This window comes from Nerophis ophidion, linkage group LG18 (assembly GCF_033978795.1).
Source record: "Nerophis ophidion isolate RoL-2023_Sa linkage group LG18, RoL_Noph_v1.0, whole genome shotgun sequence".
In the NCBI taxonomy this organism is placed as follows: Eukaryota; Metazoa; Chordata; class Actinopteri; order Syngnathiformes; family Syngnathidae; genus Nerophis; species Nerophis ophidion.
In genome coordinates this window covers 38442756-38461887 of record NC_084628.1, presented here as the reverse complement: position 1 = coordinate 38461887, position 19132 = coordinate 38442756, and the positions used below count along the sequence as shown (strand labels likewise).

General features: G+C 45.2%; 2 protein-coding genes across 2 annotated transcripts in view; one reads left to right on the top strand and one right to left on the bottom strand.

Annotated features, from left to right (window-relative positions):
- The window catches only part of thyn1 (thymocyte nuclear protein 1), a 157237-nt gene that overhangs the window by 81392 nt on the left and 56713 nt on the right, over positions 1-19132 (top strand). The gene's annotated exons all lie outside the window — the stretch shown is intronic.
- jam3a (junctional adhesion molecule 3a) overlaps positions 1-19132 on the bottom strand; it is a 69497-nt gene that overhangs the window by 31479 nt on the left and 18886 nt on the right. The window contains exons 2-4 of the mRNA XM_061878081.1: positions 1507-1578; positions 1300-1413; positions 978-1130 (exon numbers count right to left, since the gene is read on the bottom strand). Of these exons, the coding sequence (XP_061734065.1) occupies positions 978-1130; positions 1300-1413; positions 1507-1578 (339 nt within the window). The remainder of the gene's footprint in view (positions 1-977; positions 1131-1299; positions 1414-1506; positions 1579-19132) is intronic.

Below are 19132 nucleotides of genomic sequence, written 5' to 3'. Positions count from 1 at the left end.
GGTACTCCGGCTTCCTCCCACCTCCAAAGACATGCCCCTGGGGATAGGTCCCTCCCATCTCCAAAGACACACACTTTGGGATAGGCCCCTCCCACCTCCTAAGATATGCACCTGGGGATAGGCCCCTCCCACCTCCAAAGACATGCACCTGGGGATAGGTTGATTGGCAACACTAAATGTTCCCTAGTGTGTGAATGTTGTCTGTCTATCTGTGTTGGTCCTGTGATGAAGTGGCGACTCGTCCATGGTGTACCCCGCCTTCCGCCCGATTGTAGCTGAGATAGGCGCCAGCGCCCCCAAAAGGGAATAAGCGGTAGAAAATGGATGGATTTTAATCTTATATTTTTTTCTTCCATTCCCCCCTTCCCACACGCCCCTTGTTTACCTGTATCTCATCTTTTTTTTGTAAGGGGCGCTGGAAGCCGGCAGACCCGTCAGCGATCCTGTTCTGTCTCCCAGTAATGTTTGTCTGATCTTGAATGGGATTGTGCTGAAAATTTTAATTTTCCTGACCGAATAAATAAAGTACTATCTAATCTGATCTAATCTAAGTAAGAGTATTAGCGGTGTTACAGCTCTAATGTTAATTTGATATTGCCTCAAGCGCCAAGTGAAATTACACCAAATTTGGCCCGCGGGCCAAAGTTTGACACCCATGATTTCAACTATTCTTTCATTCCGTCAGCATTTCACTTCAACTTCAGCACTCACACGCAATTCCTTCAGGAATTGCCTGGTCTAGTTAGAATTGGGTCCCCGCTAGTTTGCCATCACGTTGCACTTTTGTTGTTTGGCGACGACTTAATTGCGTATAAGGCGGCTTGTTGGTTTAGATCCTGGAAACGAGGGGACATAAGCAAGCACTTCTTGAAGTGTTACGTAAAAAGAGTTGTGTAATAAAATCAAACAAAGCAAAGGCGTTTGATTTAGTGAAGTGCGTGGCGGTGGCGTGGGGCGCTTCATCACGCTCAACACACCTCGCACTGCCAGACTAATGAGAATCTCATCAAAGTCCCTCTGATCGTCGATGGCGGCCACCTCGCAGCGGTACTCGGCGGTGTCTGACCGAGTGGCGTTGAAGATCAGGATGTTGGCGGGCTCTCTGAGCTGCGCTCTGTTCTCCAGGTCGCCTGTTTGGGAGGAGACGAAAGACCACATTACAATTCCTGTTTGAAACCCACGGCACGACTTCTGGGGTCAAAGACGGGATTCAAAGCCAAGTTTCCCTCCGAGCGCCATTCATCCTGCCGAGCTGGCACGGTGGAGGAATTACTTAAGGAGGAAAGAAAACAACCTTACCTGCTATCTTGTTTTGAAAGTACACATAGCTCGGGATGCCGTTTCGAATCTTTTTCCACTCAATCCTGGGGTTGTTGGTGGAAATGGACTCTATTAAGCAGGTCAGCTCGATGGCTGTGGGTTGGGGGGGGTGGAGAAAAAAAAAACCCGCGTGAGAAATTGGGGAAAGGAAAAGCTACTTTGCGGAAATAGGTTCCAGAAACTTACGCTCAAACTCATTGGCCCACACAATCTTGTCCGTGGTGCGGAGGATTACAGCCAGCGATGATGGGATGTGGCCTGGGGGAAAGGAAGAAGAAGGGGGGGGGGACACTTAATGCTGGGTAACCCTGATGGAGTTGTGTCACGCCTATGGTTCATGTTTTGTTTTGGTCATGCTATGTTTAGTTTTTGGGACATTTAGTTCTGTTTTGCATTCCCTTGTTTGTCTTACCATGCCAACCGATTTAGTTTTCTGCCATGTCTGATCATGAGTTTTGTATGGCCATACTACCCTGAGCATCCCCAATCTCATCTGTTCTCAAAGCTAAGCAGTGTCTGGCCTGGTTAGTACTTGGATGGGAGACTACCTAGGAATACCAGGTCCTTTGGACTATAAGTTCCTTTTTTTTTCGCTCCCCTGTCTTGTCTCACACCTGTTTTCACTTATCATGTTCATTATTTAAGCCACAGTTACCAGTTAGTCAGTCTGGCAACATCACCTCATTCACGCCCTCGGTTATCTGCTTCATGCCTTGCAATGCTGTCCATTTTGTCCACGTAAGTTTTTGTTATTCATGCCACTGCGCAAGTGTTTTTGTTTCATGTCTGTAGTTTATAGCCTTTGTGCTAGTCTTTTGTTTCATAGCCCAGTTTTTTGTGCGCGCTTTTTGTTGGTTCCTGTTTTTAGTTTTAGTGTTAAAATAAAGATGTCTTTACCTTCACGCCGTTTCCGCTCCATTCGCTTTGCACCTCGGGAAAACAACCCAAGACCAAGTCCAAGCTTGACAGAATGTTGCCAGCCTGACTAACTGGTAACTGTGGCTTAAATAATGAACATGATAAGTGAAAACAGGTGTGAGACAAGACAGGTGAACTGATTGGTTGTCACGGTAACAAAACAGGGAGTGAAAAAAAAAAAGGAACTTAGAGTCCAAAGGTCAAAAGCACCTGGTATTCCTAGGCAGTCTCCCATTCAAGTACTAACCAGGTAAGACACTGCTTAGCTTTGAGAACAGATGAGATTGGGGATGCTCAGGGTAGTATGGCTGTACAAAACTCATGATCAGACATGACAGAAAACTAAATCAGTTGGCATGATAAGACAAACAAGGGAATGCAAAACAGAACTAAATGTCCAAAAAACTAAACATAGCATGACCAAAACAAAACATGAACCATAGGCGTGACAGTTGTCATTGGCAGAAAACTTGCCTAATAAACAGCAGGATTATCTTAAAAAACACGCCAGCGTTTGAATTATTAAACGCTTCTTATTTCCATCTACAAACCCCGTTTCCATATGAGTTGGGAAATTGTGTTAGATGTAAATATAAACGGAATACAATGATTTGCAAATCCTTTTCAACACATTTTCAATTGAATGCACTACAAAGACAACATATTTGATGTTCAAACTCAAACTTTTTTTTTTTTTTTGCAAATAATCAATTTATAATTTGATGGCTGCAACACGTGCCAAAGTAGTTGGGAAAGGGCATGTTCACCACTGTGTTACATCACCTTTTCTTTTAACAACACTCAATAAACGTTTGGGAACTGAGGAAACTAACTGTTGAAGCTTTGAAAGTGGAATTCTTTCCCTTTCTTGTTTTATGTAGAGCTTCAGTCGTTCAACAGTCCGGGGACTCAACTGTCGTATTTCACGCTTCATAATGTGCCACACATTTTCCATGGGAGACAGGTCTGGACTGCAGGCGGGCCAGGAAAGTACCCGCACTCTTTTACTACTAACACATGCTGAATGTGGTTTGGCATTGTCTTGCTGAAATAAGCAGGGGCGTCCATGAAAAAGACGGCGCTTAGATGGCAGCATATGTTGTTCCAAAACCTGTATGTACCTTTCAGCATTAATGGTGCCTTCACAGATGTGTAAGTTACCCATGCCTTGGGCACTAATGCACCCCCATACCATCACAGATGCTGGCTTTTGAACTTTGTGTCGATAACAGTCTGGATGGTTCGCTTCCCCTTTGGTCCGGATGACACGATGTCGAATATTTCCAAAAACAATTTGAAATGTGGACTCGTCAGGCCACAGAAGACTTTTCCACTTTGCAACATGTGAATGCTTTTGTGGCTACCAATTATTTCCAAAGCAAACCCAAACCCTTCTTTAGTAAAAAAATAAAATGTTTTTTCTTCATTTAATCTTAATTTGTGAATATTTATCATAAAATTATGTTATCATAGAAAAGAAACACTGAAATATATACTTTACAAACAGAAAGTTACAGAAAGATCTCATGTTTACATGTGAATGTTTTAGTGGGAACTAAAAGTTATATCTGAAAGGGGTACCAATTACTTCCAAAGCAGGACCCCCACCCATACATACAATACTAGTACACAGCTCATAAAAAACTTTAATTTTTGTTATTGTCTTTGTAAGTGGGCCTAAACAATTATATGAGAAAGTGATCTCATGGAAATGACTGCTGTCATTTGATTTTAATAATAAAACATTTAACTTATTTCGTCAGGTTTGGGACGGGTGTGGCCACGGTGCATGGAGGACAGAGACAAACAACTTGCACTGAGCCTAGTCTATAAAATCCGCTACACCTCCCTGGTACCGAAGTACATGTCAAACAACTTCCAGAACGTACAGTTGTGATCAAAATTATTCAACCCCCCACAAATTTTCGGTGTTTTAGCAAGTTGGACATTTATTCCGTATTTTGTTTATAGTCATATCAAATAAAGATGTGTCAAATAGACAAATGCAACTTAAATTGTAACACTGTATTTTACAAAATAGCAAAAAAGGACATTTTTCTCAATATCTCATTGACAAAATGATTCAACCCCCTAGTTCCATGCATCTTTAGTACTTAGTAGAACCCCCTTTGGCAGTAATGACATCCTTCAAAGGTGATACATAATCTTCTTGCAAGCATCTACAGGTATTTTAGCCCATTCCTCTTGGGCAAAGGCCTCCAGTTCATTCATATTCTTGGGCTTGTGTGCTGCAACTGCCTTTTTCAACTCCCACCACAGCTTTTCTAGAGGATTTAGGTCTGGCCCCTGTGAAAGCCACTCCAGAGTCTTCGTGCCCTTCTTCTGCAACCACTCTGATGTGGATTTGGAGGTATGCTTGGGATCCTTGTCCTGTTGGAAAGTCCGACGTCTCCCAAGCCTCAGCTTCCTCACTGACTTCATGACATTTGCAGCTAATACGTCCTGCTAGGAAATAGAATTCATAATGCCTTGAACGCTCTGGAGATTCCCGGTACCTGAGGCAGAGAAACAGCCCCAGAGCATGATTGACCCCCCACCATGGTGTTCTTCTCTTTGTAAGCTTCATTTTTTTTCTCCTCCGGACATAACGTTGATTCATAGGCCCAAAGAGTTCCAGTTTTGTCTCATCATTCCATAGAACAGTTTCCCAAAACCTTTGGGGTTTGTCGGGATGATTTCTGGCATACTGGAGTCTATTTTCTTGTGCCTGGTAGTCAGAAGTGGGGTGCGCCTGGGAGTTCTGGGACAAAACCTGCGTTCCCTCCTCTGCAATGTCCTGTTGTAGTTCCTCAGCTGTTACCCGGGGGTTTTTCACCACTGTACGCACACAGCATCCTCTTTCTACCAAGCCCAGGTAGTGTTTCCACTGTGCCTTTAGCTTTAAACTTGCGAATTATGCTCCCAACTGTGTCTCTTGGAATGTGTAATGTGAAGTGAATTATATGTATATAGCGCTTTTTCTCTAGTGACTCGGGGGGGTGGGGGGGCGGCATAGTTCGGTTGGTAGAGTGGCCGTGCCAGCAACTTGAGGGTTGCCGGTTCGATTCCCGCTTGTGCCATCCTAGTCACTGCCGTTGTGTCCTTGGGCAAGACACTTTACCCACCTGCTCCCAGTGCCACCCACACTGGTTTAAATGTAACTTAGAGATTGGGTGTCACTATGTAAAGCGCTTTGAGTCACTTGAGAAAAGCGCTATATAAATATAATTCACTTCACTCAAAGCGCTTTACATAGTGAAACCCAATATCTAAGTTACATTCAAACCAGTGTGGGTGGCACTGGAAGCAAGTGGGTAAAGTGTCTTGCCCGAGGACACAACGGCAGTGACTAGGTTGGCAGAAGCGGGAATCGAACCTGCAACCCTCAAGTTGCTGGCACGGCCGCCCTACCAACCGAGCTAAACCGCCCCACAATGTCTTTGCTATTTTCTTATATCCATATCCTTTCTTATGAAGAGGAATGACCTCCTCTCCTGACTTCTTGGACCACTCCCTGGACTTCACCATGTTGCAAATACACCATTGACCATCTACAAGAAGCTGAGCGTCAGTCTTTTTCAATCAGTTGAATTGTTGCTCGTTACGGTTCTAATCACATCTACAGGTGTTTTCAACACCGGATTGAAAAGACCTTATTCAAATTCTGTTTTTAAGAGTTATGATCTTCAAGAGGTTGAATCATTTTGTCAATGAGATATTAAGAAAAATGTCCTTTTTTGGTATTATGTATAATCCAGTGTTACAATTTAAGTTGCATTTGTCTATTTGACACATCTTTATTTGATATGACTATAAACAAAACACGGAATAAATGTCCAACTTGCTAAAACACCAAAATTGTGTGGGGGTTGAATAATTTTGATCACAACTGTACGTTCTGGAGGTTGTTTGACATGTACTTCGATACCAGGGAGGTGTAGCGGATTTTATAGACTAGGCTCAGTGCAAGTTGTTTGTCTCTGTCCTCCGAACTAACGAAGGTCTTAACTCGTCCTCCTTCCATGCCACATCAATATGGAATGCCTTCCCAAAAGGTGCAAAAGTAAATGAAACTATATCCTCTTTCAAAAACTTCTCATATTTGGAGAAGTAGGTAGGAGTGAGGTGTGGTCTGGGGTGGAGGTCTAGAAGTGACCTGACCAGCTTGTTCTGGGATGTTTGGAGTCTAGATTTGAGAGGTTTGGAGGTGCTGTGGTCCCAGAAGTCGGGCTGTGGGTTTCAAACAGGAATTGTAATGTCATTAGCAGCCATTATCAACTTGGAGGATTATCACAATAAACACATGAGCATCTGAATTATTAAGCGCTTCCTATTTCCATCCAAGAGGATTTACGCAGAATTGAGTGTGTGTACTCGCAGAGTCTCGCTTTGTCCGTCCGGAGTCGACGCCACCGCCTCAATCGCGTCCCTTTTTATCACGGCTAATTGGATAATAATGTGGCCGGCGGCGGGTCGCCGGAGGGGAACTCGGAAATGTTAGAATTGTTGGGCCGTAAAAACCGAAGCGCACGGGAGCGTCCATAAATATCGGCGCCGTGACGGGCTTTTATTGTCTTGGCCTTAGTCCAGGATTTCAAAGGAGACACAGGCTGAGATGAGAGTGCTGACTTTGAACTTTTTACGGGTACATTCATTTGGTCAGTTTATTAAGTACAGTGGGGCCCGGCCGGCCAAGACGAGCCGCGCAATCTAATGAGAGCCCGCGCAAGACAAGACGACCTTTGTTGGTGTGGTGTGGACTTCTCAGGATACAGGATGCTTTGTTATTGTCCATCCTTTAACATGTACAAGAACTGAAATGACGTTTTGGGCACAGTCCCTTTAAGTTTGGTCGTGGGACCCCCATAAGGCAGGGGTCGGGAACCTTTTTGGCCGAGAGAGCCAAGAAGCCAAATATTTTCAAATGTATTTCCCTAAGAGCCATATAATATTTTTTTTCAACACTGAACACAACTAAACGCGTGCATTTTTAAGTAAGACCAACATTTCCAGAGTCTAATAGGTCTCTTATTCTTTGTAATATTGTTATTCTGAATCAAACTGTGGAGGGGGCGTGGCCTGCGGGCCTGCAGCAAAAACGGGATGTTGCCAGGACCGGCCTCGAAATCAGCGACAGGTGCGTAGACGGCCCACCTGGGCCTTTTTATCTAATCACCTGTCGCTCTGTTATAAGCAGCAGCCAGGAGGAGAGACAGGGTTGGGGCTGGAGCCAGAGTGCGAGTGAGGACAAAAGAGAAAAAGACAATTGCTGGAAAGCGACTGAGAGACTAATTGAAAAAAAACCAACAATATTTTACCCTAAAACAGGCACTCATGTCGGTGCTTGGTGGTCTGAAGAACCCCCAGGAGGGCAAGCCCCACACTAACCAATAATAAATAAATGACTTCTACCATTAACGCAACTTCTTGAACATAAAAATGCATGAGAATGTTTGATATTTTGATTATGATTACAAGTGGAATTATTCATTACTTATCATGTCAGCTCAGATTTATGTGAGAGCCAGATGCAGTCATCAAAAGAGCCACATCTGGCTCTAGAGTCATAGGTTCCCTACCCCTGCCATAAGGCCTCAATCATAAAATTTAAAAAAATAATAAATTATAAAAATAAGTGGCTTCACGGTGGCAGAGGGGTTAGTGCGTCTGGCTCACAATACGAAGTTCTTGCAGTCCTGGGTTCAAATCCAGGCTCGGGATCTTTCTGTGTGGAGTTTGCATGTTCTCCCCGTGAATGCGTGGGTTCCCTCCGGGTAGTCCGGCTTCCTCCCACTTCCAAAGACATGCACCTGGGGATAGGCCACTCCCACTTCCAAAGACATGCACCTGGGGATAGGCCACTCCCACCTCCAAAGACATGCACCTGGGGATAGGTTGATTGGCAACACTAAATTGGCCCTAGTTGAGTGTGAATGTTGTCTGTCTATCTGTGTTGGCCCTGCGATGAGGTGGCGACTTGTCCAGGGTGTACCCTGACTTCCGCCCGATTGTAGCTGAGATAGGCGCCAGCGCCCCCCGCGACCCCGAAAGGGAATAAGCGGTAGAAAATGGATGGATGGATGGATAAAAATAAGTAAAAAATGTTATTCAGCGATTAAATCTCTATATCAACGTAAGATATATCTGTCGATTTAATATTGTTGTTTTTTTTATCTTTTATGTCCTTTTTTGCCAGGATGACAAAAAATCTGCAATTATTCTTCCCAAACCCCACCCCCCCCCAAAAAAAATTGAGTGTAATTTTTGATGCAAAGTAATTTGAGCCATAATTGGGTCAATAATTCATCTGTTTGACTTTTTAAATATTACATGTTCAATGACTGTACATTTAATGGAAAAAGCCTCTCATTCTTTCTAATACTTGGACTCTCTCTTCTGGTTAAAAATATTCTCACCTTTATGACAAACGCACAATTTAGGCTAAAGGTGTGCTGTACTTACCTGCAGCCGGCAGAGGTGTTACTGACTCAGTAGAAGACAACCTCGCTATAACGCAATTTCTCTGGTCAGCATTTTTTTGCTCAATACGACAAGGGCATTTTAACAGGAGTGCAGAACATTCCCCTTGGCTGTTCACTGGTTGAAATAGATTACAGCAGGCCTGGGCAATTATTTTGACTCAGGGAGGGGGCAAGTTTAGAGAAAAAAAATGTATATCTATTTTTAAGAACACCAATACAAGCTCTCACAATAATGTCTGATTGAATGCCAAAAAACATGATGACAGACCGGCTTAAAAAATGTGATTTTAAATTATTTTGCTGGGATTTACAATATAAACTATGAAGGATAAAACACTGAATATTGACAACATATGAACATCACACCCCCTCTACATCCACATATTGTACAATCACCAATAATGCAACATCCATCCCATCCATCCATTTTCTACCGCTTATTCCCTTTTGGGGTCGCGGGGGGCGCTGGCGCCTATCTCAGCTACAATCGGGCGGGAGGCGGGGTACACCCTGGACAAGTCGCCACCTCATCGCAGGGCCAACACAGATAGACGGACAACATTCACACACTAGGGCCCATTTAGTGTCGCCAATCAACCTATCCCCAGGTGCATGTCTTAGGAGGTGGGAGTGGCTTATCCCCAGGTGCATGTCTTTGGAAGTGGGAGGAAGCCGGAGTACCCGGAGGGAACCCACGCATTCACGGGGAGAACATGCAAACTCCACACAGAAAGATCCCGAGCCTGGATTTGAACCCAGGACTGCAGGACCTTCGTATTGTGAGGCAGACGCACTAACCCCTCTGCCACCGTGAAACCCAATAATGCAACAAAGACAGCTAAATATGAACGAGAAGGGTAAAAAAAATCCCTCCCTCCTTGAATTGCCGCCGGGGCGCTAATTAATTTAAAACCTCTTCTCACTCCTGCGCTTACCAAAGGCACGCGGTAAAAGTAAGCATGTGCTAATTATTTTAAAACTTCTTCTCACTCCGGCACTTACCAAAGGCATGCAGTAAAAAATTGAGTGTGATGTAAGCTTAGCCCTTAAATCCTACTGAATAGCTCTTAATCTTCTTTCCTTTATGCGATTTCTAATTACCGGTATTGAAATCAGCCTCCTCCATTTTGAAAATGATGACAGGGGAAGTGTCACTCGTGACGTAACGAAGCGAGTTTGACCCCGGCAGTAATTCAAGGCAGGCGCGTACTATATGCCCGGCGGCAATTCAAGGAAATACGGTATGTGATATATCACTAAGCTTTAGAACTTTGTTGTAGAAATCTCCTTCCACGTCTCTCCCTGACACCCACATTTCAGACTCTGGAAACCAGACATGTTCGATAGTATCGGTCTGACGATATCATCGACCGCTTTACGGACGTAGGGAGAAGTACAGAGCGCCGATAATCCTTAAAAGGCACTGCCTTTGCGTGCCGGCCCAATCACATAATACCTACGGCTTTTCACACACACAAGTGAATACAACGCATACTTGGTCAACAGCCATACAGGTCACACTGAAGGTGGCCGTATAAACAACTTTAACCACTGTTACAAATATGCGCCACACTGTCAACCCACACCAAACAAGAAAGACAATCACATTTTGGGAGAACATCCGCACCGTAACACAACATAAACACAACAGGACTATGTAGACGTCGCTATCTTGCGGCTCCACAATTACACGTCAAGACCAAGCGTGTCGAGTTTACAACGAGGGTTTTTAATGATAAACACAATACAGTTTTTGTTTTGACTTTTCAGTCTCACTCTCTCGGCTTCCTCCCTCGCCAGCACCCGGCCGCTTACTGTTAAAGACAGCAGATGATTAGTCAAACACGTACCACCTGCGCAATCTAATCACCTGTCAGCTGTGTCTCGCAGTCAGTACATGCCCCGCCCTGTCTGATGGCGCTCTGTCCTCAGCACCCTGGACAGCGGTGTTGACTTTCACTCCTGCAGTGCGCTAATCACAATCCCCTCCCACATACCTCCACCGCCAGACCCGGCCACGCCTACTCCCCCCCTGCATGAGAGCGGGAGAGGAAGTCCGCCACGGCCATCTGCACCCCCGGCCTATGGATCACTCTGAAATTGTAGGGTTGTAAAGCGAGATACCAACGGGTGATCCGCGCGTTGGCATCTTTCATGCGGTGGAGCCACTGGAGGGTCTTGTGGTCCGAGCAGAGGCTGAACGGCGTCCCAGCAGGTAGTACCGGAGGGCACCGACCGCCCACCGGATGGCCAGGCACTTCCCTCTCCACTGTGCTGTATCGACTTACGGGTGATCCGCGCGTTGGCATCTTTCATGCGGTGGAGCCACTGGAGGGGCTTGTGGTCCGAGCAGAGGCTGAACGGGCGTCCCAGCAGGTAGTACCGGAGGGCACCGACCGCCCACCGGATGGCGAGGCACTCCCTCTCCACCGTGCTGTATCGACTTTCTCGTTCTGAGATTTCCTGCTGATGTACAGGACGGGGTGGTCGTTGCCCTCCTTCTGCTGGGATAAAACAGTACGGGTCCTCCGCTTCCGCCATCCGGTGCATCCCCACGGCCGCCAATGCTGGCTTCGCCGCCACGGGTGCCACCACTCCGGACCTTTCGGTCATCGCTCGCAGTATTTGGCTCTGCTGCGCAATCTGCTCCTGCATCGCCTCCATTTGGCGACGGTTTGCCGTGGACACCTCTGCCAGAAGCTGTTGGGCTATGCGTTGACGTCTCCTTTTTTTTTTTTCTCTCGTTGCGTGCCAGATGTAGACGTCGCTACCCCTTGCAACACTAACCCTTCTGGGACGCTACAATATACCCCCTACCACCCCGTCCTTGTTTGTGAACGACTTAGCATTTCATGGAAGCTGCTTTTATAACAAATCATTCCACTGTTCCCAATTAGCCTGTTCACCTGTGGGAAGTCTTTGATGAGCATTCCTCAACTTTTTTTGCCACTTGTGCCAGCTTTTTTGAACCATGTTGCAGGCATCAAATTCTAAATGAGCTCATATTTGCCAAAAAAATAACATTGTTTTTCAGTTCGAACGTTAATTATCTTGTCTTTACAGTCTATTCAATTGAATATAGGTTGGAAAGCATTATTATTCTCTTTTTATTTACCATTTACACAACGTGACAACTTCAGTAGGTCAGGGTTTTGCAATACCTGTGCTAGGTTATGTGTCTAATAACTTCAAATATAAATATGCGGGTTGTCAGCACTTCTCCCCTTTGAAAAACATGCATGATAGATTAACTCTAATTGTCCACACAGGTGTGAATGGTTGCGTGTTTATTATATGTAAGTAATTACATATATTTGTATAGCGCTTTTTCTCTAGTGACTCAAAGCGCTTTACATAGTGAAACCCAATATCTAATGTTTACATTTAAACCAGTGTGGGTGGCACTGGGAGCAGGTGGGTAAAGTGTCTTGCCCAAGGACACAACGGCAGTGACTAGGATGGCGGAAGCGGGGATCGAACATGCAACCCTCAAGTTGCTGGCACGGCTGCTCTACCAACCGAGCTATACCGCCCCAATGTGCCGTCTGATTGACCGGCGAACACTTTAGGTCGTACTCTGTGAGCCGGCATAGGCTCACAGAGTACTTGTCTGGGGTTTTTCCCAAAAGCACACACATGGATGATGGCTTCATCCACCGTGTTTCACGCTCACTTGGGGTAAAAGTACTCCAGCCGTGGGCGTGCGGTCTTGGGGTTTATTAGCTGGGGACTTTGCGGAGTGCAGGAAGGCTGCAGTAAGTGTAACGTGCCGCCCGTTAATAGTTAATAGGATGAAAGCCAGAACACCACAGAGAGCAGGCGAAGTTTAGCGTTAGAACATGACACGAGGACACAGTTTGGGGGCTAAAATAGGTCAATAACACACCATCACTTAAAGGCCTACTGAAATGAGATTTTCTTATTCAAACGGGGATAGCAGGTCCATTCTATGTGTCATACTTGATCATTTTGCGATATTGACATATTTTTGCTGAAAGGATTTAGTAGAGAACATCAAAGATAAAGTTCGCAACTTCTGGATGAGGAAATTTAGAGTGAAGGACGGTGGCAGAGGGGTTAGTGCGTCTGCCTAACAATACGAAGTTCCTGCAGTCCTGGGTTCAAATCCAGGCTCGGGATCTTTCTGTGTGGAGTTTGCATGTTCTCCCCGTGAATGCGTGGGTTCCCTCCGGTTACTCCGGCTTCCTCCCACTTCCAAAAAACATGCACCTGGGGATAGGTTGATTGGCAACACTAAATTGGCCCTAGTGTGTGAATGTGAGTGTGAATGTTGTCTGTCTATCTGTGTTGGCCCTGCGATGAGGTGGCGACTTGTCCAGGGTGTACCCCGCCTTCCGCCCGATTGTAGCTGAGATAGGCGCAAGCGCCCCCCCATGACCCCAAAAGGGAATAAGTGGTAGGAAATGGATGGATGGATTTAGTAGAGAACATCAAAGATAAAGTTTGCAACTTCTGGATGAGGAAATTTAGAGTGAAGGACGGTGGCGGAGGGGTTAGTGCGTCTGCCTCACAATACGAAGGTCCTGCAGTCCTGGGTTCAAATCCAGGCTCGGGGTCTTTCTGTGTGGAGTTTGCATGTTCTCCCCGTGAGTGCGTGGGTTGCACCTGGGGATAGGTTGATTGGCAACACTAAATGGGCCCTAGTGTGTGAATGTGAGTGTGAATGTTGTCTGTCTATCTGTGTTGGCCCTGCGATGAGGGGGCGACTTGTCCAGGGTGTACCCCGCCTTCCGCCCGACTGTAGCTGAGATAGGCGCCAGCGCCCCCCCGCCACCCCAAAAAGGGAATAAGCAGTAGAAAATGGATGGATGGATGGACTAGAAAGGAAAAAGAAAAAAGGTGAGGGCAATGAGAGCGATTCAGATGTTTTTAGACACATTTACTAGGACAATTCTGGAAAATCCCTTATCTGCTATTGTGTTACTAGTGTTTTAGTGAGATTAAATAGTACCTGATAGTCGGAGGGGTGTGGCCACGGGTGTGTTGACGCCAGAGTCTCTCAGGGAAGTCGCGGCAGCTGCATGGACGGCGCAAGCTCCGCTGATGTCTCCGGTAAGAGGCGACTTTTTACCACAATTTTCTCACCGAAACCTGCCGGTTGACAAGTGGTCGGGAACCATTTTCGCTTGACCGCTCTGATCCATAGTAAAGCTTCACCTCCGGGAATTTTAAACAAGGAATCACCATGTGTTTATGTGGCTAAAGGCTAAAGCTTCCCAACTCCTTCTTTCTACTTTGACTTCTTCAATATTAATTGAACAAATTGCAAAAGATTCAGCAACACAGATGTCCAGAATACTGTGTAATTGCGGGATGAAAAGAGACAACTTTTCGTCCTCTACAGTCCGTGACGTCATCATTCCGCGACATTTTCAACAAGAAACTCCGCTGGAAATTTAAAATTGCAATTTAGTAAACTAAAAAGGCCGTATTGGCATGTGTTGCAATGTTAATATTTCATCATTGATATATAAACAATCAGACTGCGTGGTCTGTGGGGCGGCATAGCTCGGTTGGTAGAGTGGCCGTGCCAGCAACTTGAGGGTTGCAGGTTCGATTCCCGCTTCCGCCATCCTAGTCACTGCCGTTGTGTCCTCGGGCAAGACACTTTACCCACCTGCTACCAGTGCCACCCACACTGGTTATAATGTAACTTAGATATTGGGTTTAACTATGTAAAGCGCTTTGAGTCACTAGAGAAAAAGCGCTATATAAATATAATTCACTTCACTTTGGTAGTAGTGGGTTTCAGTAGGCCTTTAAGAGGGACGGCGTGGCGAAGTTGGTAGAGTGGCCGTGCCAGCAATCTGGGGGTTACTGGTTCAATCGCCACCTTCTACCATCCTAGTCACGTCCGTTGTGTCCTTGAGCAAGACACTTCACCCTTTTTACCACAATTTTCTCACCGAAACCTGCCGGTTGACAAGTGGTCGGGAACCATGTTCCCTTGACCGCTCTGATCCTCAGTAAAGCTTCATCTCTGGGAATTTTAAACAAGGAATCACCATGTGTTTGTGTGGCTAAAGGCTAAAGCTTCCCAACTCCATCTTTCTACTTTGACTTCTCCATTATTAATTGAACAAATTGCAAAAGATTCACTTAGATATTGGGTTGAACTATGTAAAGCGCTTTGAGTCACTAGAGAAAAAGCGCTATATAAATATAATTCCCTTCACTTCGGTAGTAGTGGGTTTCAGTAGGCCTTTAAGAGAGACGGCGTGGCGAAGTTGGTAGAGTGGCCGTGCCAGCAATCTGGGGGTCACTGGTTCAATCGCCACCTTCTACCATCCTAGTCACGTCCGTTGTGTCCTTGAGCAAGACACTTCACCTTTTTTACCACAATTTTCTCACCGAAACCTGCCGGTTGACAAGTGGTCGGGAACCATGTTCCCTTGACCGCTCTGATCCATAGTAAAGCTTCATCTCTGGGAATTTTAAACAAGGAATCACCGTGTGTTTGTGTGGCTAAAGGCTAAATCTTCCCAACTCCATCTTTCTACTGTGACTTCTCCATTATTAATTGAACAAATTGCAAAAGATTCACTTAGATATTGGGTTTCAATATGTAAAGCGCTTTGAGTCACTAGAGAAAAAGCGCTATATAAATATAATTCGTGAGTTTCAGTAGGCCTTTAAGAGAGACGGCGTGGCGGAGTTGGTAGAGTGGCCGTGCCAGCAATCTGGGGGTCACTGGTTCAATCGCCACCTTCTACCATTCTAGTCACGTCCGTTGTGTCCTTGAGCAAGACACTTCACCCTTTTTACCACAATTTTCTCACCGAAACCTGCCGGTTGACAAGTGGTCGGGAACCATGTTCCCTTGACCGCTCTGATCCATAGTAAAGCTTCATCTCTGGGAATTTTAAACAAGGAATCACCGTGTGTTTGTGTGGCTAAAGGCTAAAGCTTCCCAACTCCATCTTTCTACTTTGACTTCTCCAATATTAATTGAACAAATTGTAAAAGATTCACTTAGATATTGGGTTGAACTATGTAAAGCGCTTTGAGTTACTAGAGAAAAAGCGCTATATAAATATAATTCACTTCGGTAGTAGTGGGTTTCAGTAGGCCTTTAAAAGATGGCGTGGCGAAGTTGGTAGAGTGGCCGTGCCAGCAATCTGGGGGTCACTGGTTCAATCGCCACCTTCTACCATCCTAGTCACGTCCGTTGTGTCCTTGAGCAAGACACTTCACCCTTTTTACCAAAATTTTCTCACCAAAACCTGCCGGTTGACAAGTGGTCGGGAACCATGTTCCCTTGACCGCTCTGATCCATAGTAAAGCTTCATCTCTGGGAATTTTAAACAAGGAATCACCGTGTGTTTGTGTGGCTAAAGGCTAAAGCTTCCCAACTCCATCTTTCTACTTTGACTTCTCCATTATTAATTGAACAAATTGCAAAAGATTCACTTAGATATTGGGTTTAACTATGTAAAGCGCTTTGAGTCACTAGAGAAAAAGCGCTATATAAATATAATTCAATTCACTTCTGTAGTAGTGGGTTTCAGTAGGCCTTTAAGAGAGACGGCGTGGCAAAGTTGGTAGAGTGGCCGTGCCAGCAATCTGGGGGTCACTGGTTCAATCGCCACCTTCTACCATCCTAGTCACCTCCGTTGTGTCCTTGAGCAAGACACTTCACCCTTTTTACCACAATTTTCTCACCGAAACCTGCCGGTTGACAAGTGGTCGGGAACCATGTTCGCTTGACCGCTCTGATCCTCAGTAAAGCTTCATCTCTGAGAATTTTAAACAAGGAATCACAGTGTGTTTGTGTGGCTAAAGGCTAAAGCTTCCCAAATCCATCTTTCTACTTTGACTTCTCCATTATTAATTGAACAAATTGCAAAAGATTCACTTAGATATTGGGTTTAACTATGTAAAGCGCTTTGAGTCACTAGAGAAAAAGCGCTATATAAATATAATTCGGTAGTAGTGAGTTTCAGTAGGCCTTTAAGAGAGACGGCGTGGTGGAGTTGGTGGAGTGGCCGTGCCAGCAATCTGGGGGTCACTGGTTCAATCGCCACCTTCTACCATCCTAGTCACGTCCGTTGTGTCCTTGAGCAAGACACTTCACCCTTTTTACCACAATTTTCTCACCGAAACCCGCCGGTTGACAAGTGGTCGGGAACCATGTTCCCTTGACCGCTCTGATCCATAGTAAAGCTTCATCTCTGGGAATTTTAAACAAGGAATCACCGTGTGTTTGTGTGGCTAAAGGCTAAAGCTTCCCAACTCCATCTTTCTACTTTGACTTCTCCAATATTAATTGAACAAATTGCAAAAGATTCACTTAGATAATGGGTTTAACTATGTAAAGCGCTTTGAGTCACTAGAGAAAAAGCGCTATATAAATATAAGTCACTTCACTTCGGTAGTAGTGGGTTTCAGTAGGCCTTTAAGAGAGACGGCGTGGTGAAGTTGGTAGAGTGGCCGTGCGAGCAATCTGGGGGTCACTGGTTCAATCGCCACCTTCTACCATCCTAGTCACGTCCGTTGTGTCCTTGAGCAAGACACTTCACCCTTTTTACCACAATTTTCTCACCGAAACCTGCCGGTTGACAAGTGGTCGGGAACCATGTTCCCTTGACCGCTCTGATCCATAGTAAAGCTTCATCTCTGGGAATTTTAAACAAGGAATCACCGTGTGTTTGTGTGGCTAAAGGCTAAAGCTTCCCAACTCCATCTTTCTACTTTGACTTCTCCATTATTAATTGAACAAATTGCAAAAGATTCACTTAGATATTGGGTTTAACTATATAAAGCGCTTTGAGTCACTAGAGAAAAAGCGCTATATAAATATAATTCGGTAGTAGTGAGTTTCAGTAGGCCTTTAAGAGAGACGGCGTGGTGGAGTTGGTGGAGTGGCCGTGCCAGCAATCTGGGGGTCACTGGTTCAATCGCCACCTTCTACCATCCTAGTCACGTCCGTTGTGTCCTTGAGCAAGACACTTCACCCTTTTTACCACAATTTTCTCACCGAAACCTGCCGGTTGACAAGTGGTCGGGAACCATGTTCCCTTGACCGCTCTGATCCATAGTAAAGCTTCATCTCTGAGAATTTTAAACAAGGAATCACCGTGTGTTTGTGTGGCTAAAGGCTAAATCTTCCCAACTCCATCTTTCTACTGTGACTTCTCCATTATTAATTGAACAAATTGCAAAAGATTCACTTAGATATTGGGTTGAACTATGTAAAGCGCTTTGAGTCACTAGAGAAAAAGCGCTATATAAATATAATTCCCTTCACTTCGGTAGTAGTGGGTTTCAGTAGGCCTTTAAGAGAGACGGCGTGGCGAAGTTGGTAGAGTGGCCGTGCCAGCAATCTGGGGGTCACTGGTTCAATCGCCACCTTCTACCATCCTAGTCACGTCTGTTGTGTCCTTGAGCAAGACACTTCACCCTTTTCACCACAATTTTCTCACCGAAACCTGCCGGTTGACAGTAAAGCTTAATCTCTGGGAATTTTAAACAAGGAATCACCGTGTGTTTGTGTGGCTAAAGGCTAAAGCTTCCCAACTCCATCTTTCTACTTTGACTTCTCCATTATTAATTGAACAAATTGCAAAAGATTCACTTAGATATTGGGTTTAACTATGTAAAGCGCTTTAAATCACTAGAGAAAAAGCGCTATATAAATATAATTCGGTAGTAGTGAGTTTCAGTAGGCCTTTAAGAGAGACGGCGTGGCGAAGTTGGTAGAGTGGCCGTGCCAGCAATCTGGGGGTCACTGGTTCAATCGCCACCTTCTACCATCCTAGTCACGTCCGTTGTGTCCTTGAGCAAGACACTTCACCCTTTTTACCACAATTTTCTCACCGAAACCTGCCGGTTGACAAGTGGTCGGGAACCATGTTCCCTTGACCGCTCTGATCCATAGTAAAGCTTCATCTCTGGGAATTTTAAACAAGGAATCACCGTGTGTTTGTGTGGCTAAAGGCTAAAGCTTTCCAACCCCATCTTTCTACTTTGACTTCTCCAATATTAATTGAACAAATTGCAAAAGATTCACTTAGATAATGGGTTTAACTATGTAAAGCGCTTTGAGTCACTAGAGAAAAAGCGCTATATAAATATAAGTCACTTCACTTCGGTAGTAGTGGGTTTCAGTAGGCCTTTAAGAGAGACGGCGTGGCGAAGTTGGTAGAGTGGCCGTGCGAGCAATCTGGGGGTCACTGGTTCAATCGCCACCTTCTACCATCCTAGTCACGTCCGTTGTGTCCTTGAGCAGGACACTTCACCCTTTTTACCACAATTTTCTCACCGAAACCTGCCAGTTGACAAGTGGTCGGGAACCATGTTCCCTTGACCGCTCTGATCCATAGTAAAGCTTCATCTCTGGGAATTTTAAACAAGGAATCACCGTGTGTTTGTGTGGCTAAAGGCTAAAGCTT